The sequence below is a fragment of the Phodopus roborovskii genome, unplaced genomic scaffold (assembly GCF_943737965.1).
Source record: "Phodopus roborovskii unplaced genomic scaffold, PHOROB, whole genome shotgun sequence".
Taxonomy (NCBI): Eukaryota; Metazoa; Chordata; class Mammalia; order Rodentia; family Cricetidae; genus Phodopus; species Phodopus roborovskii.
In genome coordinates this window covers 20,558,275-20,584,539 of record NW_026125281.1, presented here as the reverse complement: position 1 = coordinate 20,584,539, position 26,265 = coordinate 20,558,275, and the positions used below count along the sequence as shown (strand labels likewise).

Genomic DNA, 26,265 nt, shown 5'->3' with positions numbered 1-26,265 from the left:
ATAAGACCATATAAAATACTCTCATAAAAGGAGATAAAAGTGTCTTTACTGTTTAATAAACTAAAGCTACATGTATCCTATATAAAATAACTAACTAAATGAATCTGTTTATTAAGAAAGATTAGAAAAATAAGGAGTCAGCAAGCCTTGGTTATGCAGTCGCTAACCCATATCATTCTAATAGAAAGAGGTCATATACAGCATCTATACACCAAAATTGTGCAAAATGCCAATATCTGGCCTCTTCAGGGCATTTGCTGAAGATGAAATGTACACTTCATCACACGGGCCTCAGACTTCACTGTGATCACTGACTTTGCTCAAATTCTAAAAGAGAATAGGAAGAAATAACCACATTAGTCACGTATCTCCTCATCAGTAGGACTATAGCAAAAGAGTGGCAGTAACAGAAGCCAGCCACAAGTCATGGTATGAAAATGCACGTCCTCAAAGGTGTGAGAGTACAACAATTGGAGGAAGCTCCAAATCCATGGTCCAATGGCGGACTTTTACAAGCTAAATGATGTAACTTCCTTTGGCCTTAATTTTCCTAGCTCTAAAAAAATGGCTAAATGAGAGTATATAGTTCACATGGTAGCAAATTTACTTAATTAATATGAGTAAGGTCTTTAGAATATTCTAGAACTCAATTTAGAATATTCTAGAACTCTAGAATTCAATATCTAGCAGGTAGATACTCAATACCTGTTAATAATGATGGCATTATTTGGAACCTACATACTGTTCTGACTGAAGATGACAGGGTCACTGTAGGAAACACTAATGCTGTCCTAGAGAAGAGGAAGGCATAAACATATATTTAAAATCTATAGTTAGTATTTCTACATTAGGAAAATCCAAGATCAAATTTAAGGCTGTGGACCTTAGAAAGCCATCAAGGCAAAGAATCTGCACTTGATAGGTGATCAAATTAAGCCATGACAACATTAGAAGATACAAATGATTTAGCAAATATTCACAACTTGCCCACAAAATGGAATAGAATCATTCCTTTATTTACAGTAAATGTGCCAGGGATTACACACACACACACACACACACACACACACACACACACACACACACACACACCCCAGTAGGGGGGAAGCTACTATAATACTTCCATAGCCCTTGGTTTTGTATGATAATTTTCCTTACAATTATCCAACTCACCTTATTGGACTGAATGGTACTGATTGCAGCAGGTACTGAGTCAAAAAAAATTGGCTTCTCAGTGTCTAGGTCTCCACAGGATGTCATTGCTTTTATCAAGGACGCTGCAAGAAAGCACAGCGTATGTAAAGACAAGGGGAGAAGCAGAGGTGGCTCTCTGGGTGGCAGCCGACCACACACTCTTACCTGAGCAGTTGGCTAAGAACACATCGACACCCCTGCTCTTGCAATCGAGGTAAAGCTGGAAGGAGTACAAGAGCACACTCTGGGTTAGTTCGGGTTTGGGGTGGGGAAGGAGGATAGTTCCCGGGGAAAACAAATGATAAAATACAGTGTTTCTGAAGTCAAACCACCAGAGGGAGGCATTGTTACATAGTTAAGGACGTGCCCAGCGAGGCTAACAGATTCATACAGTGCAACATTATTCCACAGAGACTAAATTTAGCTGCTCATATTACCATTTCTTTAGAAAAATTAAAGCGTTTTCTTTTCTTCCCCGTAAGAATGATACAAGATTGTTATCAACGTCTTTTATTGAAACTGAAGGACCAATCTGTGGAAGTGATGAAGGCTGGTGGCCTGCTAACTTTAATACTTTCTAATACTTTAGGGATATTTCATTGGCTCAGTAAATCCCAGCTATTAAACCTCATTATAACCTGAACCAATTTTTCCAGTTTTAAAAAGTCCATCATGGTGAGGAATTCTAACTGATGCTTGAATGCACTGGGACTTTGACTCTTAACCTCCTAGACAACTCAACCAGAAACAATTTATGAACGATTGACCTTAAATTCAGAAAGAGCAAAGAAGACATAAAGTTTACCAAAGGGTTCATTTACAGTTGGATGGAGCTGGTTATGTGATAGTGACACATCTTATATACAAGATACAGACAGCAAGATTTACAACACAATCTAGAATGTATTTTAACCATGTACATTGTAGATACATAATTTCTCTCATCCTTCTCCATCAGTAAGTCATTCTTTCAAAAGGAGACATGTAGGCTGATCTTAGTTGTACCAATTTGAGTATAAGTGAAAAACACAAAATATGAAACATGGGCTCTAGTTTTGACATTGAGTGAGTGGCTCCTGCTTCTGTAAGTTATCGTGAGTACTTCAAGGTGACCCCTCAGTGTTGACTTTCTCTAAAGCCCAATGGAGCGCAAACACTTTGTGATTGTGGGTGACTTGTTGATGTTGATAAATAGCCTCCAATTCACCGACCTCCACCCCCACCCCTTCCCCAGTGAAAGAATAAGTAGAAGTCGCCCAGTTCCTTTCAATCCACAACTCCAGGATCAATGCTTTGTATGTTAAAGTAACTAAATCTAGAGGGATGCTACAATTCAGGGAAGCGGGCATGGCTGGAGGGACACAGCTGCTCTCAGCTCCAGACTCTGCCCCAAAGTAGCTGGAACTAAAAAATAATCTTGCTACGACTGTGTGTGTGCTTGTGTCGCCCATGAGCACATGAGAACACATGATGGAGATTTTAAAAAATGGATCTGTTCATTCTTTCATGATTCTGTAGGTTCTAGGGAATCAACTCAACATGTGAGGCTTACCTGGAAAGCCCCTCTACCCACCGAGGCATCTCACCAGCTCAAGAAATGACTTTTTAAAGGGAGAAAAGCACTACTAAGTCTTGGCATTGTTGAGTGCTTACTAACTATGCTGGCCATGTCAATACTCAATGGGTATTTCCTGTGCCGTGTGTCATCTCTGAGCTCACAATGTGACAAAGTAGAGATCTTTACTTCTAGTGTATAGAAAAGCAAACAAATGGGGCCCAGGAAAATGACTCAGTGGGTACAGCACTTGTCACAGATGCATAAAGACCTGAGTTTGAACTCTCAAAACACACAGAAAATCTGATAGGTATGTAGAACAGTCCCACTGCTCCTGAAGTTACATGGGGAGGCAGAGACAGGAAAAGCCCCTGTAACTTACACATATGACACACATATTACACACAAGGACTGAAACCTGAGGCTGTCCTTTGACTTACACATATGTCATTCATGTGTCCACACTCGCACATATGACCACAAACATGTAGGGAGGTAGAAAGGATAAAAATAGACTTTCTCCAAGCACAAAACTAGTATTTGGCTGATGCGAATCTAGAAATTTTCTACCCTTAAAGCCTATGTTTTTAACACATATCATAATGTAGCCATGATCCAATTAAAAAAATAGTAATATGGAGAGAGAAATGAATACAGATACAAAACTGCTGCTAACTTTATATACACAATAAAAAATTCCTTGTCAAATGCAAGTATAATTTCCTGCCAATTTATAAAGAAATTGTATCGATTGTCTTTATTCAGCATATAGAATTTTTAATCCATTACAAAACAAAACAAACCCCTTTATTCATTAGCTGGACCAATGCCTGGATTGCTTGATTCATCTTAACTGTCAGCCTTCAACCCTAAGTTCAAGGACAATGGATCTCTTGTCCTCTTCTTCACCAACTCTAAGGAATGTTTTCAAACACCTGGAGAGGATAACTAATGATTTCAGCCACAAATTTAAATGCACTTCAATAACAACAGCAAATCCAGATGCAGGCTTATTCCCGTGGAGGATGCCTACAGCAACTGGATCTTTTCCAGTACTGTCCCCGGACCGCCTGAAGCAGTCCCCTATGAGTATTTAAAAGGAAGACTTGGAACCAGAGTCAGGCCTCAGAAATTGAATTTTAAGTGCACTTAGGAATTTAAGTGCATTTTCCTGGACTCAGATGATACAGAGAACAGAGAAATTCCAGCCATAAGGTCATCCAGGGAAGAGATGCTGGGTACCTAAACACTGATTTGCCCCATGTATTTGCTTTCTAAATATTTCCAATTCTGAAAACAAAATCATCTCATTTCCACAAAGGGATTGACTGAGATTCCAACCAATGGGATGATTCCCTAGCATGTAGCTGGAATGTGACAGATCCAGCAGGGTACCCAAACTTCCCAGATAAACAGTTTCCCTCAAAACATTGACACTGGCAATCCTCCTGGACAGAGATGCTCAATTTGACCTTTCATTGTCTGGAATGTGATAGGTGGGAAATTTAAAGTAAGTTTAAAATACAAATGCAGAGATATAAAATATATAGGATCTCAGCCAAAATTCACAGTGTAAAGCTGTATCGCAGTCATTAATCTGAACTCGAGTGATCGATTTTCTGTTCATCTCTTTATGTTTACTCAGGAGATTGAACCCAAGGCTTCTATTGCTAGTCAGCACTCTGTCACTGAACCAGCGCCCCAGAGCTAACAGGGCAACAAAAACAAAAACCAAGAGCGAAAGAAAAAGGAGGAAACCTCTGTGTAGTTCAAGCTTCCTTTACAAAGCAGTCCCAGGCACAGCATGCGTAGGGAGAGGGGACAGAGCAGTTTCACCCCTTAGAGCAGGCACAAGTTGAGTTCAGGGAGTCTTAGCTGGGAGATGCAGCCAACATTCCGAGGGCGCTTTTCTCTCCATTCTAGAGACTTTGGATACTCACTTCCCGGCAGACATTACTCTCGTTACCACTCAAATCTCAGCCGCGGTATTCCTACCCTACATGTCTAGAATCCAGATGGGTGTTTCGAAAGGAAACTACTTGCAGTATAAGGCACACTGTTCTGTGTGCTTAGGGGTTAGACTCTGTAGCTGAGGGATACACCTGCTACTGAAGAGAAGGGGAGAAATCAGGCCTGACCCAGGCTGTGTAGATACCTCAACAAGAGTAGAAACTCCCGTGTAGTCGAAAAAAGTCAAGCCATTGCAATCCAGGAGCAAAGAACACTTCTCAGAGGGGCTGGGCTGGGAAGCTTCCTCTGTGGAGACACAGAAACTCTAGTTAGAATCTGCAGGGCTCTGCTGCCCACTTGGCTGAATGGTAGCACAGCAACCGTGGCCACCCGGCTAATGGTAATTCTGAACATTTTCATTCTTAAAAATTTCAGTTAGCTACCCATTATTTCTGAGCTCGGTTTCTTGTTTGTTGTTAATGTTGTTTTTATTAGACTGACAGGAGAAGTTTAAATGAGTCTGAGAGGATATCTAGCAAGTTAACTCTAAGCACAGTGTAGACATTCTGAATGGTACACTATCGAATCAACTGCTTCTTTAATGGTTAGGTCCAGAGTAAGAGCCCTGTTTTGTGATGTATGAAGCTCATACCTGCTAGTTTATTTGTTAAAGCGAAGGCCCAAGGCTTGGGAGTATCCCATAGCTTTAGAGGTGATCTATGTTAACACTTATTTTCAGTTAATTTACAGTAAATCTGCAGTACAGAGTCCCAAGTTCACCCCAGCCCTATAAAAAACAACTAAACAGCATGAGCCTGTTGTATAGAAATGAAAATAGGTGATCAGAAAATATGAAGCATACTCAAAGTTGTTACATGAGAATCATCGTCAGGAAAACACTACAAAGTGCCCCCTGATGTATTTGAAAAGTCTTGCCCAGATAAAGGATTTTTTCCAACTTACAGTTTCAGATCATGTTAACTAATTGACTAAACTAACCACAGGGAGTGTAATGCATTTGAGAAATCTTCAAATATGTAGTGGATAATAACAAGTATGAGCCAGGGCCTATTCTCTTCTTCAGAGAGCTAATAATTTGAACAGAACTGATATAGACATGGTCTAAGATGAATAAAACAAAGTAAAATACAATGGGAACTTGTAAAATGGGTGAAATCTCCTTGAGGTGATCAAAGAATGCTTCCTTCACTAGCAGCCTTAACAGAAATGGCTGTCTGGCCACAGGAGGCATTCCGACACATGAGTGCCCAGGACCCCCTACTCCTCAGCTCCTGTGTCTACTATGCCTGACACTGCAGTCCTGACTTCAGCTTCCCTGTTCTCCCAGAAAAAGAATGCAGAGCATTCTTGAAGACTTCCGCTGTCCTTCCATTGACCAGGACATTCATCAGCATCTCAAACAAGACAGAAAGCAGCTACAAGTTAGGTCCTCCCAAGTAGGCATCTTTTGTCGTGTACCCTTAGCGAAACCTCAAGCCTTCATCATTCCATAGCACAGGGATTCTTGTTAATTCTCTCCCATAAATTGTGCCTCTGGTTCAGAGATGGGAAAGAACTGAAATGCAGGGGCAATTAAAATGTTCCTTCTAGGTAAAGAAGATCCATTCTGTTTCACAGTGGAATGTTGATCTACTCATAAATACATTTTTGTACAATGTAGAAACATTTTATACTCTCAAAACAATTAAATCTTTGGTAAAAAAAAAAACAAATCTGTATGTGGCACAAATATGGAATATATATATATGTATACATACATATACATATATATATATATATATATTCAGCTAGATACGAAACATTTAGTAAGACTAATCATGCTAATCATGTTCATAGCATATACTGGAATTCAGTATTTTAAGCATACTGGTTTTAGAAAATGAAATGTTGGGTTTTGTTGTTGTTGTTGTTGTTGTTCTTTGGGGTTTTGGGGGTTTTTTGTTGTTGTTGTTTTGTTTGTTTGTTTATTTGTTTTAGACAGGGTTCCTCTGTATTGTTTTGGAGCTTGTCCTGGCACTCACTCTGTAGACCAGGCTGGCCTCGAAGTTGCAGAGATCTGCCTGCATCTGCCTCCTGAGTGCTGGTATTAAAGGCATGCACCACCAACGCCCGGGAGGCAGAGGCAGGCATATCTCTGCAAGCTTAAGTTGTTTATCTAAGATGTTTTAAGGTAGAAAGGATATTTTGGAACTGGTAATACAAATTATGGTAGGAAGTGGTTTAGGTGTAAAACTTTGGACTCATTAGGATAGCAAAGATAATGAAGTAATTTCTGCAAATTTGCCATATACAAATCTACTAGACATAACTCTTACTTGATTATTTTATTTATAAATAATTTTACTGTATTAGAATTGAGTCTTTTACTTTTTATTTACACAAAAGGGGAAAATGTTGTGGGTTATTTGTATGCTGTGTGAAAACATATTGCTGTAGTCGGTGTAATAAAAAGCTGAATGGCCTAGGCAGGAGGTATCGATGGGATTTCTGGGCAGAGAGAGAACTCTGGAAAGAAGAAAGGTAGGGTCACCAGCCAGACACTGAGGAAGCATGAATGAGTGGGAAATACAGTACTGAGTAGAAGTAACTGAGCCACATGATAGAACATAATTTAATTTATAACTTAATTTAAGTTATAAGAGCTAGTGGAAAAGCCTAAACTAATGACCAAGCTCATTATTTGTGAGCTGGCAGCTGAAAACAAAGCATTCTACAATTAACTTCTATAATATATATATATATATATATATATATATATATGGTAAATTATATGTATAATTTAGTAAATTATTACTACTAAATATATACTGCTACAAGCAGTTTCCCACCAGCCTGGTCTCAGAGCCGCATTGGCCCCAAATAACACACAGAGATGCTGAATTGAATATAAAGCTATTGGCCTGTTACTAGCATTTTTTATTGACTAGCTCTGCCTAAAATATTAACCCATTTTTATTAATCCTAATCCCACCTATCTTGCTTTTCTATTGTCCAAAAAGGCTTTATTCATTACCCAATAAAAGAAACATATTTACAGAATGACATCTCCCATCAATATACTATATAGAATACTAAATTATATAGTATATATTCTTAATTATGTAAATATAGCCTGTTCAGTCTATATAATACTTATATGTTTTTATTCTTTTCTGAAAAGTATAATCGTAATATTTACAAATTAGACTTTACAATAGTAAACCATAACCAAAAAAATTGTTTAAAATAGAAAACTTGCCAACATATTAATTTTCTTCAAAAGTCTATATAAGTTTTTAATCTATAAGCCATATGGCATGATTTTGAGCCTCTCAATACATACCCAGAGCTTTATGTAATCATGAAATTTGACTAAAGTCAAATTAAACCTTAAACTGGTTTATCAAGTCAGTGTTTTTGTAAAACACTACCATAACCTTATCAGTCTGAACTTAAAAATGCTACTGTGAAAACAACTAAAGTGATTGCTGATGATCTTGTCTAAGTGACTACAAATGGGTGATTAAATGGCATTACAATACTTTGTAAGAAAGTTTATTTTCTCTTCAACCCTAACATATTTTTTCACTTCTAAATTATATTCTCCATTTTTGTTAATTTCTTGTCATTATTTAACAATATGTTATTCTAGATTACTATAAAATACTTGGAGTTTATAAATCATTATATGAAATGGTCCTTCTATTGTCTGAGTCTGTCTATGCTTGTTTATTTAATCTTTTATTTTTATACATGAATTCCTTCTTGATTTTCTTTTAATCAAATTGGCATATTTTCAAGCCATTCAAAATAAGACAAATCAATACAAAATGACCATGCATGTATTTGGGAATAATTATTTAGGTAAGCTATTTCAAAGAAATCAACTAATAGCACCCCTTTTAAACAAAAATAAAACCCTAATGGTGACACTTCCAATTCACTCAGCTGGAGCTGAAAATTTAAATACAATGGACATTTCAGAAGTCTCCCAAAGATAGTAAAAATTTTCATTTGCCCATATGTCCTCGGCCTTGTCATTGCAATCATTTGCAGATATAATCGTGTTTTCCATGCTTCTAAGAAAATTAATCAGCACAATAGGAATCATGTCATCCTCGATAAGAGTGAAGAGAATGAATGCTAATAGTCAGCTATAAGCAAATGAGGTAAGCTTGGGCACTGCAAAGGAGCGACTAATCTATCCCCACAGGGCAGGTGGCAAATGATGGGCTTCATCATCATCATCAACAACAACAACAACAACAGACATTAACCATCAGGTGTGTGGGGGCGATGAAACTCAGACTGTGAAAGACAGCTCTTTCCTGTGGAATATTCATTAACCCCTTTAATTAAAATATTCATAGTCACATAATTTCAAAAGATTCTGACAGTGAGTCACTTGCAATTTTTAAAACTATCTTCTATTGTTGTCAATTAACTATAGAGAAACAGATTCTCTCCCTAATATCTAATGGAATAAGGAGACAAGAGATATTTAGAACAAACAATACCCTCCTTGGAAAAACATGCAATTATCACTGAACATTTCATTCATAGGTCTGTTCTCTCATTAATCCCAGCAGTCAATTAATACAGATGCAGTGTGAATTTAGGAGCATGGTTAGGGTTACTATTGCAGTAATGGAGGGTTATGTACTTGAGTGTTTTATGTGGGGGGTGAAGAGTAGGGGAATGGTTCAAGGAAGGTGGAAGTTTGCTTAAAGTTTGGGGTCTGTGACAGCAGAAGCCACCTCTACCTTCTTAATCACTGAATATGCAGAACCACTCACCATTCCTAAGTCAAGTAATCTTAAAAGAACACATGAACTATTTTCCAGTGAATAACAACATGAAAACTGCATGGATGAAAAGAAGCAAGAGTTATATGGGCAGAGACATGGAGGGAACTTGGAGGTTTCCTTAAGGGGGGGCAGTGGTAGAAACCCACATGGCAAGTTCACCATAGCAACAGACTATGGGGCTCCTGTTAGCAATACCATCAGATGCCCTAAAATATCACACATACTTCTAGAAGATCTCTTCACAAGTTAACAATTATAGTTTTCATTCAGAAAAAAATGCTATGCCTTCCATCTTCTCATTTACATAAATGGTTTTATAGGGTTGTTTTTTCTGTGGTATGTCAACTCTGCATCTGAAAAGGTTGTTAAAGAATGGAGATTTTTGACTCTTTTCTCCTTTACCCAATGTTTTTCTTGCTCCATGGCTCACCTTGATTGAGTCTCTTTGAGTCCTATTCTTTATCCCTTAAACCAGCTAAATATCTCCTAAGTAGCTGCACATCACATTTAACTTACCACCCTGTAAATTAAATACAGCTTCCCTTATAGACACACCTGCGTTTCATTGTTCTCTGTTTGAAAGTTTTAACCTGAGTGCCATCATTTGTCTCACAACAGGAAAAAAAAAAAAAAAAAAAAAAAAGCAATCCGAGAGTCATTTTGATTCATTTTAAAGGAAATTAAGGACGGGGTCATCACAAAAGTGATACCATAAGGCAGTGAGCCCAAGAAGAGGTTTAGTGATAAAAACAGGAACAAGGCCATAGAAGTCTTAGAAAGATGGGGGCAGAATGGGGTGAGGCATAGGGGCGGGGAGCAGAACGAAGGGGAGGAGGAGAAACAAGCTGCTTATGACTAAGGATGAACTGGAGTGTGCAGAGAAGGGAGAAAATGAAGACAGGGAGCAAATAGAGAAGAGAAGTTTTCTATCGGTACCATTTATTTTGATATACATTTCCTTATAATCTACCTCTTTCTCCATTTCCAACTGTAATTTCTTCCGAAGATAATATATAAACACAAGCAGTATTTACTAATTTCCAAATACAACGAGACTCTGGTTATTTTCTTGTTCTAAGCTTACTTCTATTAAAAGCTTACAGTTTAGGAGCTGAAGAGATATGAGATGGCTTAGTGGTTAAGAGCCTGTACCATTCCTAAAACAGGACCTGAGCCTGGTTCCTAGAAGCCCTTAAGGGTGGCTCACAACTGCCTATAAGTCCGTACCTGGGAGTCAGTGTTACCTTCTGGCCCATGCAGGTACCTGTATTCATGTGCACATGCCTCACCCTCAACTCCCCCCAACACATACACATAATTAAAAGTAAAACGAATACATCTTTTTTAAATGATTTACATATGAATTTCATATTGGCAAGTAAATCTGCATGCATAATTTCCCTTATTTGAAACTTATTGAGACTTGTAGTATAGTCCCAGTGTGTGGCCATCAGAGAAGGAACCAGTGTCAGACCTCAGATCATGCTCACACTCACTGCAACAGATCCCTGAAGTTTCTTCCTCTCTTTGTTCTTTTTCTTCCTCACCAACTAATGATACTGAAATCATATACTGTACAATTCCATATCAACCTGTTCGGAATTCAGTCCTCTGGTTAGGTCTGATTTGGGTTTTATTAATCCTGCCTTTTATCATCTGGCTGTTGTAGATACTGCTCTGTGGTGGCACTCATAATGCAGGGTGACACGCCAGTACTGTCCCACTCAGACTGCACAGTTGTGTATCACTGCCTCTTAAGTCTTTCGGTTTCTGTATATTGAAAGGAAGTCACCTCAACTCATGCTCTTACAGGAGGATAAACTTCTAGAGAGTAAACATTGACCTGAGCAACTAATCAAGGACATGTCATTAAAACATTGTTGCTGTCACCTGACATTTATCCTAGGAAAGTGTGAGCCTGTAATTGATTTAGTTGTGTGAAGTAAAAGTCTAACATGTATGTGAGATTATTTGGGGGAAAGGTTCATCTACAGTAAGACTCTACCGAGTTGAGATAGTCAGTTTACGGAGAAAGGACGGAGATAGACGGAGGCAAGAAGAGGGAAAGGGGAAAGAAGGGGGTAAAAAGATGGAAGAAGATAGGAAAGAGGAAGAAGAAAGGGAAGGGAAAGGAAATGTGAAGAGAGGCAGGAGGTGAAAAGCAGGAGAAGGGAGAATAAGAGGGAACAGGAAGTAGAGAGGAGGAGAAAGTAAGGGGGAGGAGATTCTAGCGGAAGAACAATGAAACCCTCTGTGTAAATTCAAGTCAAAGCATTCAGGCTACCTTTTCCTGAACGCAAACTCACCATTGCAGCTGCCATTGGACAGGGGATTGAGCAAGGTGTTCTGTTCACACTGAAATAAAAATAAATGTAAAGAATAAAAGTGTTGTGAAACAATACAGCTACCAGTGGAAAAGCCCCACATTCCTCTCTCTGTGGTGAGTCACAACAATTAGCTCATTCAGATTTTTCTCCCTTCTAGGTTTGTTTCAGATGTTGTGTTCTGTGAAGTAGGAAATGAAAAAATAATCTTGAGCTGGAAGTCAGTACATGTAAGTTCAGTAGATACTTTGCTCACTGAGTCGGATATTAGAACATTCTTTGAAAGACTAAATTTGCGTTGATCTGAGTCAGAAATCCTTTCACACACGTTAACCCCATGAAAGTGCTCAAGAAGAACTTATGAGTTGCTAGATGTTAGGGAGTGTTAAAGCTGTTCTGAATCACAGCTCAGCTTCTCCAACACAGAGGCCTGGCCTCAGCAATGGCGTGCTATCTGTTTATCTAGAAGTACACTATTGTTTATGGCTGTTGATGACGATGACTGGGTATTTTTCCATGCTTACTATATACCCAAGTCTTGATGGCATTAATAATTGAATCCTCAGAACCATCCTGTGAAGTCACAGATCTTATCTTCCATTATGAGGGAGCCAAGGATGAGAAAGTTAGAAGACAGGACCAAAGTCATAAAGCTGGGAACAAATCAGACTGGAACCAAAGTCAATGTCTTTCCAAGTTTCTGCTCTCAATCACTGCTTGGACGGTTTCTCTTTGTATTAATCTTTAAGACAGAGAGGAAAATCAACTTACTCTCAGTGTTGTCCAGTGCTACAGATTACATATCTCTATCAGGTGGTTGTTTACATTTCCAAGATTCAATCTGTGTCTTTTGTAGTACTCAGATAATGACACCAACACTCTGTGTCTGTGTCTGTGTCATAGGGCCTGGCCTTCAGCAGATGCAATTTTCCTTTCTCCCTCTTCCCTCTCTGCAATCTAAATGACAGTCAATCTAATGGTATTAGCTAAGACTGCACAGCACTGGGCAGTCCAAGAACTTGCCTGAGTGGTTTTGCATCGTTTACCTCTTTGAATCACCTTTGTCACAAATGAGAACCAAGAAACACAAGCTCATCTAAATCCCCACAGCTGGTGGGTGGCAAACACAGGCAGCTTGGCTCTGAAGCTCAGGCTGTGGACACTTTAGAGGACTTGAGGATTCAAGGGGAAACTACACATTCACTCTGACTCTGTATCTGATCACTGAGATTTCTTACAGGATAAAAAGAAAGCTGAGTGGTAGTGGGGTGACCTGCACATCTGAGGATGGGATGGAAAGGTCATGGACTATATAGTTCTCAGTTTTAAGAAAATAAGGAAAGGAAAGGAAGAAAAGGAAAAGAGGGAGGAAGGGAGAGAGGGCAGTTTCATAATAATGTTATAATAGTAATCAAAATAATTTATGCTTCTCTGAAGTTCTTTACCATACTCCATATTCTGAAGAACTAGATTATCACATATTTATTTTAGAATCATGATGAACAAATTTCTTAAAAATATTTAAAATTCCCCTATTCTTAGGTTATATTGTAATAGCCAAACATACAGTATTAAGGTTTTTTTTTCCCTGAGAAATGGGTCTATAAGCACATCTATGCCCTATTGCTGTTTATCTAAGGACATGTTTAGGGTCTGTAATACGACACACATCATAATTTGGCATTCTTACCTTGCTGGCATCATCAAGTGGGTGACTGCTGTCATTTTCCTTTAGAATTATTTTCATCAGATCAGTATTCAGCTTCTTTGCATTCAGGAAAACAAGTGGGTTGTTGATTGAGATGATTTTTACCTGTTGCAAGGTTTCCTTTTAAAGGGAGAAAAAAGGAAAAGATTCAGAACTCTGAATCAAGTGATCAAAAACCAAAACCAAAACCAAAAACGAATTATACCTGATCAGACTTAATCTTATGAGTCAACACACCATTTAATTGTAAATGCAATCTCTCTCTCTCCCTTTATTTTTAGTATTTAATTTTGGCTGTGCATCCTGAATGCAGTTTCTCCTCCCTTCTGTCCTCCAAGTGCTCCCACAACTCACCCATCCGCTTTTCCTCCTCTGTTTCTCCTCAGTAAAGGGAAGCCCCCCCCCATGGGTACCAACTAGCCATGACAAGTCAATCTCTTAGCTAACACTTTGTTATTAAAATTTATTTGTAAGTCTTAATGAAATACCCTATATACCAAGGAAATACAGATGTTTGTATTAAGAAACATTAGTAATACAACGAGTCCACAGGTTTTCAGAAAGTTTAAAGCACTAGCCTAGACTGCGCATTCTCCCACAAAGCCCCTCTTTCCCTCCCCCAGGAATTAAAATTAACTTACTGTTGTTTTCGCAATGATGTGCATCAGACCCGGAGTCTCTCATATGCTAGCCAAGCGCTCTGCTACTGAGTCCACCAGCATTTAATACAACTGGAACTGTCTTAAAGCGCCCACTATCATCCCTGTACACCGATGTAAGCTCCCCTCTAGCTAAAGTATGACTTTGCAAATAATTGGCACTCCTAATTGGAAGAAAGGCCATAAAACACAGTATCTGGAGCACAGGTCTCCTAGGCCAGCCCTAGATTACACGTGTTGCCAGGTTGTAGACAAAGATTAAAAAAGGTTCTTATTCAAAATATTCCTACTTTGCTCATCTGCTCAGATAGTACCAGCAACACTTGGTGCTATCCAACCAAAACTCCCTTTTCTGTGACTTTGGGACAGGTACCTGACTGAGAATATGACTAGTTCTGTGCAATGACAGCTGCTTACCAACCAAGCAAGGCTTTACTCCTCAGACTTTAGTATTCCCATAGAGGAAGAGATGCAGAAAATAGCCATGCATGCAGGCAGAAGAAATAAAGATTTAGGTTCATAAATGTGGGTAATTCATTCACTCACTGTTCACTCATTTTTTAAAATAATTGTTTATATAAAACTGAAAATATCTTAACTCTAGAAAGTAAGGGGACTGCAACAAATAATACAAGAAAGCAAAATGATTAAGCTGCCAATGTAACTTTTAATCCAGAGGCAACCATTGAAAAACTGAAAACAAACCATTAATGTTTAGGTCTGCCATGTACAGTTATCAGATTTGATTGTTCCAGGAGTTTCAAGATGAAAAAAAAAAAGAATAAATATTTGTTAAGGAATAAAAATTTGGCGGTTACACAGAGAAACTCTGTTTCAAAACACCAAAATAAATTAATAGAGATTTAAGTTGCTGCAACTAAGAAATTCTCAACAGAACTGAGTTCTTTAATGAGAAAAGCCATCCTAAATTAGAATGGGCAATTTGCATGAACAAGGAGTTAAAAAAGGGGGGAGCACAATTTTAAGTCAGTTAAAATTTTTATTCAACAGTTTATATACAAATTATGTTCAGTCTCATTCATATCTCTTACTTTCATGGAAAATATTAGGAAATTAGTTGGATGTAAGTTTTAACGAAATGGGAATTTTTTTTTATGAGCAAAAGTTATTACTTGTATGGGTGACAGGAGAAAGAACCCAGACTTGAGACCATGAGACATTTCTTGCAGTTGCATCTGTTCTAAAAAAGCACGCATTCTCCATAAGTTATGCTTGGCCCAAGAAGGCAAGGATTACACATTTTGCTCGCCAATGATTTTTAGAATGAAAACTCATCAACCTAAAATCATATTCTGTTTCATGATGAGGACTTACGTGGGGGGATGACGGGACTATGGGATAAATTGGCAAACCTCCAAGGCTTGGAATTAAACAGCCTGTGAAGCAAATCTCTTAGTAAAGAACAAACCATCCTCCTAGGGGTTGCAGAAAGACTCCTGACCTTACTTCCTGTTTTCAGGCTACCTGGAAAGACCTTGACGTGGGTCCTTTGGGAAGGAGGCCAGTTCTCTGTGTTCTGAAGGGAATCATAAGGTAATGAAGCAAGTGAATGTGAAAATAAAGGAGAAAATGTTAAGCAAACATTTATCAAACAGGTTCAAAGTGAGGCCAACTTTTAAAAATGGGCAAAAATGACTCAAGTGAGCACTTACATTGTTATTATTCCCCCCCACACACACTTCGAACTTTCCTGGTTATTTTTTGAAACAAGAAACGAGAACTGCCCATTCCTGCCTAGTGGGCTCCACACTTGGTACACAGGCGAAGACCCTTGGCTAACCTCAGTGGCCACAAAACAAACAGAAAGATGAGAAAGGGGGAAAAGGGACTGAAGCAGGGAGAGGTTCGTGGGGTTAAGAGAGAGGGGAGAGGATGGGTCAAAGCAATCTTGCATGAAATTGTCAAAGAACAACAAATTTCAAGATCATCGAACTCAAACACTCATATGGGACCCTCACACATGAGCAAGGCCAGCTCGTTTATGTAAATTGCCTTTTTATGAGAATTCAAGACAGAACCTTGGACTTAATAATTCGGTATCATTGTATTTTCAAATAACACATTAAAATTTCTTTGAGAATTTCATACATGCATACCTATGATCATATTCACCACCCCAAGAGTGACTGGGTTATTACAACAGCAGTGCTTGAAGGACTTCCGGCTCCTTTCTTCTTATTATTATTTTTTCCTATTCCCTATTTTTCTTTATCACTTAAGGGAAAAAAAAGCTATCAGTTTAACTTACTTTATAAAATTTGTAGTGGAAAAGATTTCAAATGCCTGAAGTAATCTCTGCCACAGGTCAACTGTGAATGCAAATTCTATGGACCATGGTGTGATTTAATTAGGAAGCTAAATTCAAAAGATTTTTCTTTTTCTCTACTGATTAATGCATGTCCACTGCCATTTGTGGTACTCACATGTCTACCTCTGGAAACCAATACGTATAGAAAATAGAATGATGTTGTCAACTAGCATAATTTATCTAACCTTAGGACCCCTCAAACTGGCTCATCCACAAATGTTAATATCTGCACAGACAGAGACAAGGAAGTTGGACTCACGTCATGCATTTCTGTCTTCACCTTAAATTCCAGTTCTTTCATGTTTGTTATGCTTAGAGTCTTTGCCCTAAATTCAAGGCAGATGAAAATTACACGTCATTTCCTGATCACTATATTAACAGAGAAGAATCAAAAGCAGCTTGTTTATCTTGAAATTAGACATTACGTGATTTATACTCTATAGTGATTTGTCTAGAAGATACTGGTAAACCTGCATTTTGTGAGAACATTCTGTAGTAGAGAATAACAACAGAGGTATCTAACTAGAAATTAATAAACAGGATTTATCTCATTTAATTCCCCAGACTCAGTGGGCTCCAAGCTGTAAGAGTTACACTGATTTTAAAACTATAAAATGAGAAAGGGCTAAAGACTATACGGTGTCTGATGAAGTCTTGTTAGAAGAGTGGAAGGAAAGAGGCTCAGTGGCAAAAAGTCACACAGGTGACAGTATATTTTATATTTCATTTTTTTTTTACTTTTTAAAATTATAAGCTCAGGTTATTTCATAGATAATCCCAGCGGGCCCATGAGAACAGAGTACAACTATTAGCAGATGAACTTTCAGAATGAAGGAAAGGATTTGTTCAAAATAGTGAAGGAGTTCATGATGCTCAGTCGGAAGCCAAAGCAATAAAGAATTCAGCAGCAGATGACGTGGCTTCTCAAAAGTGAACATGGTGATTTAATTTTCTGAATGATGATAACTGGCATAAGTTTTTGTCTTATTGAATAATATATCATGAGATTTATTGATTTTAGTAGATGTTATGTATTTTAAGTGGCCCTCCAATACCCATGTGTTTTAGGCCTGGTTGCCAGCTTACACTGTTAGTGGAAGACAGGAGAGCCTTTTAGAGCTGAGGGATGGTGGAAGGGACATTGGTCACCGGATGTGTGCCCTTGTAGGTGATATTAGTGCTATAATCCCCTTTTCTCCTTGTCTTCTGGGCACTTAGGAGCAAGCAGACTTATTCTACTATTCACTTCTATGAATGCACTAAGACACTGCAGTCCAAAGCAGCCTCCGAAATCATAGGCAGAAATAAAGTTGTCCTTTAAGTTGTTTTATTTCAGGAATCTGTTTTGATATTGATGGTTCTTTTTATTATGATCAACATTATTATATGTCATATGTAAGTAAATATTTGGCTATTTCCTTTTCTGTTTCCCCGCTAGAAGCAAGAGGATACGGGAATTATAGAACAATATATACTATGTAACAATGAAAACAACCATACCATCATGTGTTTGGTTGTAGAGTAAAAAGAAACAGAGTAAATAAAGCCTTACCTTGGAAAGCGTCCTATCACGATGGCTATGGTGCAGACAACACCAAACAACAATCCCACATTGGCAGCAAAGCATATTGTAAATATGTAAGTACTGACCCATATGCCCTAAAGAGACAGAAAAAAGAAGAGGTGGCTTCTCTTTATCATTTTTCTCAGAACTGCAAATCCCTCACAAATGTATTCAACAGCACTCCCGTGAACAAACATCTAAAAATAAGCTTGCTTATCTATTCTCTCCCTCCCTCCCTCCCCGGGTCCTCCATAAAGACTTGACTATGGAAAGCCAGATATAAGCTTACTAGAGTTGGATCTCTCCATGTGGATTTCAGGGATCAAACTCAGGTCATCAGGTTCAGCAGTAAGTGTCCGTACCCACTAAACCATCTCAACATCGCAAGGACATATTACTTGATGTGAGTAGAAATGTGGAAACACAGAAGCATCCCATGGCTCCATCATACCCTCAGCAGTATAAGAGGAAAGGCGCAGTGTTTAACCAGTAGGATTGTCAACTCTTAGTTCAAGCCCCAAATACTCTATATCAGATCTGTAAATACTTGGTTGATATGTATGTGCATAGAAGTACGTTATAATTTCCTACTATTTCTTATTGAATATATGGTATTGCAAGCAGTGCTTTGCAGAGCTTTTATTTTTGTCATTTTCAACATATTCTCATTTCTATGACTACTGTACAAAAAAATCTGATATAGTTTGTTACTATATACAAGGTTCTCAAAGTCTAGTTTTAAACTAACTGGATAAACCAACATTACCAATGATTTTAGGCCAATGTCTAGAAAGATCATTATTTATAAAGGGCTACTTCCTGAAAAGCTAAAATTTCAGGGATGACTTAATTTTTAGAAGGATTCCATGTTTTTTAAGAAAATAAATTTTCTTTTAATTGTAATTTTAAATGTATTGTAATTTTATCCACCTTTGAAAATTATAATCACAGTAAGAAAAAAGCAGGTATTTCCAAGCTTAGTGATGGAAAATATCTTCAAAAGCAAAAATAATTTACAAAATCTAGAAAGGTTATATTTCTAAACTCAAAATCCTATATTTTATACATACAAGACTAAGAACTACTTTCAAATTATTTTCCCCAATGGTATATATTATATACACCATTTTGCCTATCAATGCAATTCTAACTTATTTTCTTTCTGTTTCAATGTTTTAAAGTAACTTTAAAAACATCAAGTCATCTGTAACCCAAAGACAGCATAAAATCTTGGTGACAGCTATATCTCAAGCCTCCTAAGGCTAAGGGATTATCTCAGAAGAGCTGGAGAGACCATGAGGGCCAGGTGGGGATGACCACATCAAAGTTGTTTTCTGGGCACAAGGCAACTTCATCTACAAATTCACCTCAGTCTTAACAGTTTGCACAAGACATGTTCAAGCTCAACACAGACAAACACCTGTTCACAGATAAGCATAAAACCTCACCCTCTAGCTAAGGAACTTTTGGCAACTGAAAACTCCTAGTTGAGGAAGAATCTGTTTTCTTTAAGGGTGTGACTACTAATAAGTTAACCATACTCTGGGGAACAGCCTTACTCTTACAGCAACTAGGCAACACAAATTAAACTCCACAGGCTTAAAAAACAAATGTAGTGGTATATTGTTTATTATTTATTACAGCTTTCATGAAAAGTCAGAAAGCAAAGTCAGCCACAAGCCATAGAAGCCAGGCACACACTTTTAATCCTAGGACTCCGGATTAAGAGGTAGACAGATCTCTAGGAGTCCAAGGCCACCCAGATCTATATAAGATTGATCCAATCCTAAAGAAAAACAGCTCACACAAACATGATCTCAGCACTTGGGATCACATGCCTTTCATCCATATATATATATACATATATGTATATATATATATGAATGACAGGAGCAAGGTCTCAGTATTATGCATTCATTCTCCAGCCACATTGAGGATAGGAAGACATTCAGTCTCAGAATTCTCCAGCCACACTGAGGAGAGACAGCAGGGTCAGCCCACTGTCTGAGGTAGTCATAAGAGCTAGTGGTCCACTACTTTGCCTTTCTGTTCTTCAACCTGAAGTTTAAACCCTGATATCTTTCTATGGGTCTGTTACTTTTCATGTTACAAAAAAGATAAGAAGTTGGGTGAATAGAATGTGGGGATAGATCCAGGAGGAGATGGAGGTGAGGTGTGAATATGATCAAAATGCATTGTGTGAAATTCTTGGTATTTAAAGAAATGTAAAATGTTTACTTAGAAATGGAAAAAGAAATCTTGAATGGATAGAGACTTTCCTTATTTCTAGAGTGTGTTTTAGATTTGAATTGTTTTGTTTGTTTGTTTTTTGTCTTATCTACAGGAAACTGGTTCAAAATAAGCTGTTTTGAAAAGCTAAACCCTTGGAGGCAAATGGAGGGAGTTTGATCTGGAAAATCACCCTTTTTAAGTAAAAGATGTACACATTCTAATGTAAAAGAAAAGGCATATTTTAAATAATTCTGGTTTTTAACTAATCCCTGTAATTATAATTCTAGATTACAATTTCTGAAATCATTCCCAGCCTGCCATCTTGTAGGGTGGGATATGGCTGTCCTTCCTTAGTTCAGATGAATTCTCAGTGATTTTTGTTTTTATTTCTACACACTATTTTTATTCACTGACCAATGACATTGTATCTCATCATATACAAAACAGAGTTGCAAGTTTTATACTACAACTTGCACTTCTATGATGGCTCCAAGCTCTACCTGGTGCTGAGCCTGCCTGGGTGTGGCAGAAAAATCACCGGAGCATCATGAGACCCACTGCTTCTGACCAATCTCCATTACTGATGAATGGCTTGGGTATTTTAGGATCTTGTCATGCACACACACACACACACACACACACACACACACAGAGAGAGAGAGAGAGAGAGAGAGAGAGAGAGAGAGAGAGAAGTCTTTGGTGAGGCAGCTAAGAAATGTCTAGAGCTATATATCTGGAGCTAAACAGATAGCTCAGTGGTTAAGAGTACTGGCCGCTCTTCTAGAGGACCCCGGTTCAATTCCCAGTATACACATGGCAGCACACAACTGTCTATAACTCCAGTTCCTCCTTCTGGCTTCAGCTGGCACTAAGCACACACACAGTGCACAGACTTGCATGCAGCAGGCAAAACACTGATAAAGTAGAGTTCAAAAATGTAAAAAGAGCTGTCTCAACTGATTCCAACCGTAGCACGTGGTGGGAAGCTAACACAACACCCACTGAATGACAGGGTGTCTGTTGTACCCATGCCACCTTTTCAGTTTGCCCCGTCTAAACTGTAATGCCTCCTAACTCCATAGTTTCAAGATCGGTTCCAATCCGTAAATGACTAATTTTCTTTTAAACTTTTTATGTATTTGTTTTATTGGGGGCAAAGGGCATGTGTGGGGTTAGAGGACAAGTAATGAAAATTGGTCCTCTCCTCCCACCATGTGGGTCCTGGGGATTGAGGTCAAGACATCAGGCTTGGCATAGCTGGTGACTACCTTCCGAGCTATCCCACTCGCCCATAATCCCAAGTCTGAAAGCGTATTTTAAATTGTTTATTAAATCTCTTTTAAACGCAGCATGCCTAAATACACAACTGTTAGCTCGATCTCCAAATCACCTCTTTCTGTCCTGTTCCCTCAGCGGTAAAACTAAGATTCACAAACATACTCTAGTCAGAAGGCTTGGAGTCACAGCTCCCTCTTTTTGTTCTTTCAACTCCCTGTCCAGTCTCTTCCCAACGTCTCTCAATTATTAATAAAAACACATGAAACCGTATCCTTCCCTCAGCTCACTGATGATACCACGCCACTCTACCGTTCCTTTCTATTGTAGCTAACGGTCTCCTGCTCCGGTGGCTGCTTCCGTAGTCAGCGTTATAAACCTTTTTCTGTGCCTCTCTAGGACAGATTTGCCTATTGGGTTTATATCATAAACTAAATACATTTGTTTGCACTCTAATTCCTCGTGTTAAATACAGTCAAAGCAAACAATAAAATGAATCTATAAAAATAAAAAACATCTGAAATGAGAAATAAATGTGTTTTTAAAACCCTAACTATACATAAGATCTAAACCTGTCAAAAACCTCGGAAGTTTGGATGATAATAAAGAAAAACACTGGAATCCCACAATGTATTCCCAGTTTTCAATCAACTGTAGTCTTCCAAGGTCTTTACAATCACCTTATTGGTAAGATTCCGTAGGGACAGAGCTTTGAAACTTTCTGGCTGAGGCTGGCTTGCCTGAGAGGCAGCTAGCACACCATAGAGATGCTTTTCACAAATCAGACTGCATCAAGCCTGCATTTGTGTCGCTCTGTCTTGTTCCCAACCGGGAAAAAACTAGTGTTTTCATGGCTGTTGTGACAAAATACTAGAGGAAAATACCCCAGAGCAGACAGGACTTGTTTGCTTATGGCTTCAAGGATTCCAGGCCTCGGTGTGGGGGAGGGGATGGCAAAGCAAATCACTTCACATCATTGACTACTAATGCCCTTTTCCTTCACCTGGTCCCCAGCCTTGGTCACATTCAGTACAGATCTTTACATCAGTTTATCCTCTCTGGAAGCAACACGGCAAGCACACCCAGAGTCATACTTTACTAACCTCAGTGGAGCTCAGTTCACTCAGTTTGACACCCAAGACTAACAGTCATAGGTAGAGATGAAGGAAGACAGAGAATGCAGAAGCACCCTGTAATTTCCAAAGCCACACACAACTCAACTAGGGAGACATCTTAAGCCGACACGCCTAAAAGAGAATTGCAGGCTGCGCCTGTTTACTTGATATCCCCTGCTGCTACCACATTGACCATGGTCCTAAAAGAATCGCTGAGAGACCTAGCCAATGAAAGGAAAAGAAGGAGAAACCCGAAAGAAAGCCAAAGAAGAGATTTGGGCATGTGATAAGCATCTCAAGGGAAAACAACAAAAAAACAAAAATGTAATGATTCTCATAGAAATCAGGTACACACTTATTTCTTTTAAAAAAGGAGAAAATTAGATGGAAAAAAAGCAGTCGGGAAAAACTATACAAAGTAGTTAACTATAAATAAGAACAGCATTTATATAAAAAAAAACAGTATTTAAAGTATAAAGCAGGATCAACATAACTGAACACATACAGTAGCTCATACTAATGACACTGCACACAAGAAAACTTTAAAAATACTGGTAAATATATGATTCATTAACGAGAAAGGAAAACATGCATTTGCAGAACAATATTCAAGTACAAGTTAGGAGAAACATTTTGTAACCGGGTCCTACCTTAAGGTCAAACATGAGGTTCACAGAAATTTTATACTGTACCCTAAGCCACAGAATTAATCAAAAAATGATATTACTGAACATTGTGGACAGGAAGAATAAAGATCATGGAGTATTAATTTGGAGAAGCATACTCACATAAACTATAAAAGTTAGGTTGGCTGTTACATACTTCTCTATGTAATCTATCAATGTCTAAAAACATGGCTAGTTCTAAAAGAGTCTGAGGGAAAGCATTTTAGACAGCCTAACATTTTCTGATGGTATATGAAATGATCAATATTTTCAAAATGAAATGGATCAGGGAATATAAAGTCCATGAAACTTCTTAGAAAACTACTTGATAATGGCTCACAAAGTAGAGATGACACTTAAAGGAGTCTTTTTTAAAAGCCTAATGGTGAACAAGAAGTTTCTGTTTCTGTGCTTTCTTCCTGCACAAACAGTGTCAAGAAGGTCGAGTCTTCATCAGTCTCTGCATCCCTCATGCACTCAGCCTTTGTGCTGTGCTCAGAGTCACAGAGGCAACGTTCTGAAAGTAAGTACCAGCCGATTCCCAAAAGCTTCATAGCACAAAGGATCAAAAGAGCAAATGTAGGTCATGACATTTCAATAGGACAAGTGCCGTTCAGGGCGGAACCATGGCTACTCATGAAATTCTTCACTTACCCTGGAAGGAGGGAGGATTGGGGGGTGTTTTTATGTAGGCCAGCTTCTCTAGAATGTAAGTACACTAAATATCTCTGTTAGCCAAAACACACGTTCTCAGTGTTTAATGTTATCTAATCTGTTCTGTTCCCAGAGATATCTTATTAATGTAATCCTCCCACAGTATAATCCATTTGGAAGACAAGTTGTAAGACTTTTTGGCATGAATGTGAACACTATTGCATTTCACCTTGTATCCATGTGTCATAATTTAATGCTAGGTTTGCATGCACATGATAAGCCATCATATTTCTCAGTGTGTACTACCTCAGTAAGCTCTGCCTTCAAAATCAATCCATAATTTAAGTTGGGTACCCTCAGTCCACTCAAATTAGCTAATCTATAAATTTTTTCAAACTACATATTCATCAAAATAAGTCAAAATTCTAAAAGAGAACAAAACACAGTAACAGACAAAATTCTGTGTTCATGCTTTCATTCAAATTGTGAAAACCTAACTGGGCATCCACGAGTCTCAAATGGTTAAGCATATTTCCTGCCAATAAGAGTATTAGAGCGTATTTGGTAGCATGTCTTAAGCCAAAGAGGAAATGTCTGCTCAAACTGCTACTTACCCAATCGATTTTATCCACATTCCAGTACTTTTTTAAATCCCGGAACTGTATTAACATTCCCTTCAGTCCCACCACAATAATGCTTGCAAGAACACACTGTAAAGGGAAAATAAGTTGGAGAAGAAGCAGAACAAAGATTTTAATGTGAATTTAAAAGCACAAAGTTAGTGTTGGCTGTTTTCTCTCTTTGTTTTTAGTAAATTCTAGGGAAAAGCCATCACCAATTAGGTTAAAGTAACATTTGTTCATTTAAAATGAACTTATGTGGTGCTTTAGGGGTGCATCAATTTTAGGAAATCACAGGGCAAAACTGATGCAGATTGCAAAGAGCAGATAACAAAAAGAAAGGAAGTGAATTCTGATGGTGACTATCTCAAGGCTGGAGGTCTTTTTTGTTAGAGTCACTGTATTTTATTTGAAATATGTTTGTTACAGAAATTATACATTCATCTCATCTATCTCTTAACAGGGATCTCAATATTAGTCATTTGTTTCACCTATAGAAATTTGTATGTATGAAAAACAAACGAGTATTAGGTAGTTATCTTATGGAGATGGCGACTCTTCCTTGGACATTTAGGACTTAGAACACCAGAGTCTAAGACAGGGTGGTAGCTGGGATCACGTGGGAGCCCAGGGCTTAGGATAGGGCAGATGACGCACCAGTGCTGAGGTTCACTGAATAAAAGATGTGCCTATGCTATGAAGACGGTTCTTGTCCTCCTCCCCATTTCTCCAACCCACACTTCGTTCAGAATTCTTTGAAGCCTCTGTTTTTCCACTGCTGGAGACCAAACCAAGTAACCAGGCATGCTCAATTAGTAACCCATGCATGCTCAGTTAGTAACCCATGCATGCTCAGTTAGTAACCCAGGCATGCTCAGTTAGTAACCCATGCATGCTCAGTTAGTAACCCAGGCATGCTCAGTTAGTAACCCATGCATGCTCAGTTAGTAACCCAGGCATGCTCAGTTAGTAACCCATGCATGCTCAGTTAGTAACCCATGCATGCTCAGTTAGTAACCCATGCATGCTCAGTTAGTAACCCAGGCATGCTCAGTTAGTAACCCAGGCATGCTCAGTTAGTAACCCATGCATGCTCAGTTAGTAACCCAGGCATGCTCAGTTAGTAACCCAGGCATGCTCAGTTAGTAACCCATGCATGCTCAGTTAGTAACCCAGGCATGCTCAGTTAGTAACCCATGCATGCTCAGTTAGTAACCCAGGCATGCTCAGTTAGCACTCTGCCACGGAGCTGCACCTCAGGCCCCACAAGTCTGCTTTTCATGTTATTATTTTGAGTTCCCCCTGATGAACCAGAGGACTGCCATCATTTCCTTCTCTTTCTCCCTCATCAAACGTGGTATTTTTTATCATTCCCTATACTCAACCCTTCCTTAAGTAAAATGGTTTTCAGATTATGATTACTGAATTTATTCTCCCAGAATATTTGATGCACAATAATTCTAATTAAAAGACAAGAAGTATATCATAAAAAAGCACTACTATACCATGGGCAGCCAGTACAGCAAAGGTCCTATTGCATAGATGACTATAAGGACGAAAATGCAAGATATTAGACAGGCCACCTGTAAAATACAAGACAGACAAAACAGAAA

At 38.4% G+C, this 26,265-nt stretch overlaps 1 protein-coding gene across 1 annotated transcript in view; it reads right to left on the bottom strand.

Annotated features, from left to right (window-relative positions):
* Window positions 1-291: 291 nt before the first annotated feature.
* The window catches only part of Slc26a7 (solute carrier family 26 member 7), a 109,085-nt gene continuing 83,111 nt past the window's right edge, over window positions 292-26,265 (bottom strand). Inside the window, exons 9-18 of the mRNA XM_051199264.1 lie at window positions 26,158-26,235; window positions 24,647-24,742; window positions 18,080-18,186; window positions 16,787-16,853; window positions 13,522-13,659; window positions 11,814-11,862; window positions 4,905-5,005; window positions 1,360-1,414; window positions 1,159-1,277; window positions 292-327 (exon numbers count right to left, since the gene is read on the bottom strand). Of these exons, the coding sequence (XP_051055221.1) occupies window positions 292-327; window positions 1,159-1,277; window positions 1,360-1,414; window positions 4,905-5,005; window positions 11,814-11,862; window positions 13,522-13,659; window positions 16,787-16,853; window positions 18,080-18,186; window positions 24,647-24,742; window positions 26,158-26,235 (846 nt within the window). The remainder of the gene's footprint in view (window positions 328-1,158; window positions 1,278-1,359; window positions 1,415-4,904; window positions 5,006-11,813; window positions 11,863-13,521; window positions 13,660-16,786; window positions 16,854-18,079; window positions 18,187-24,646; window positions 24,743-26,157; window positions 26,236-26,265) is intronic.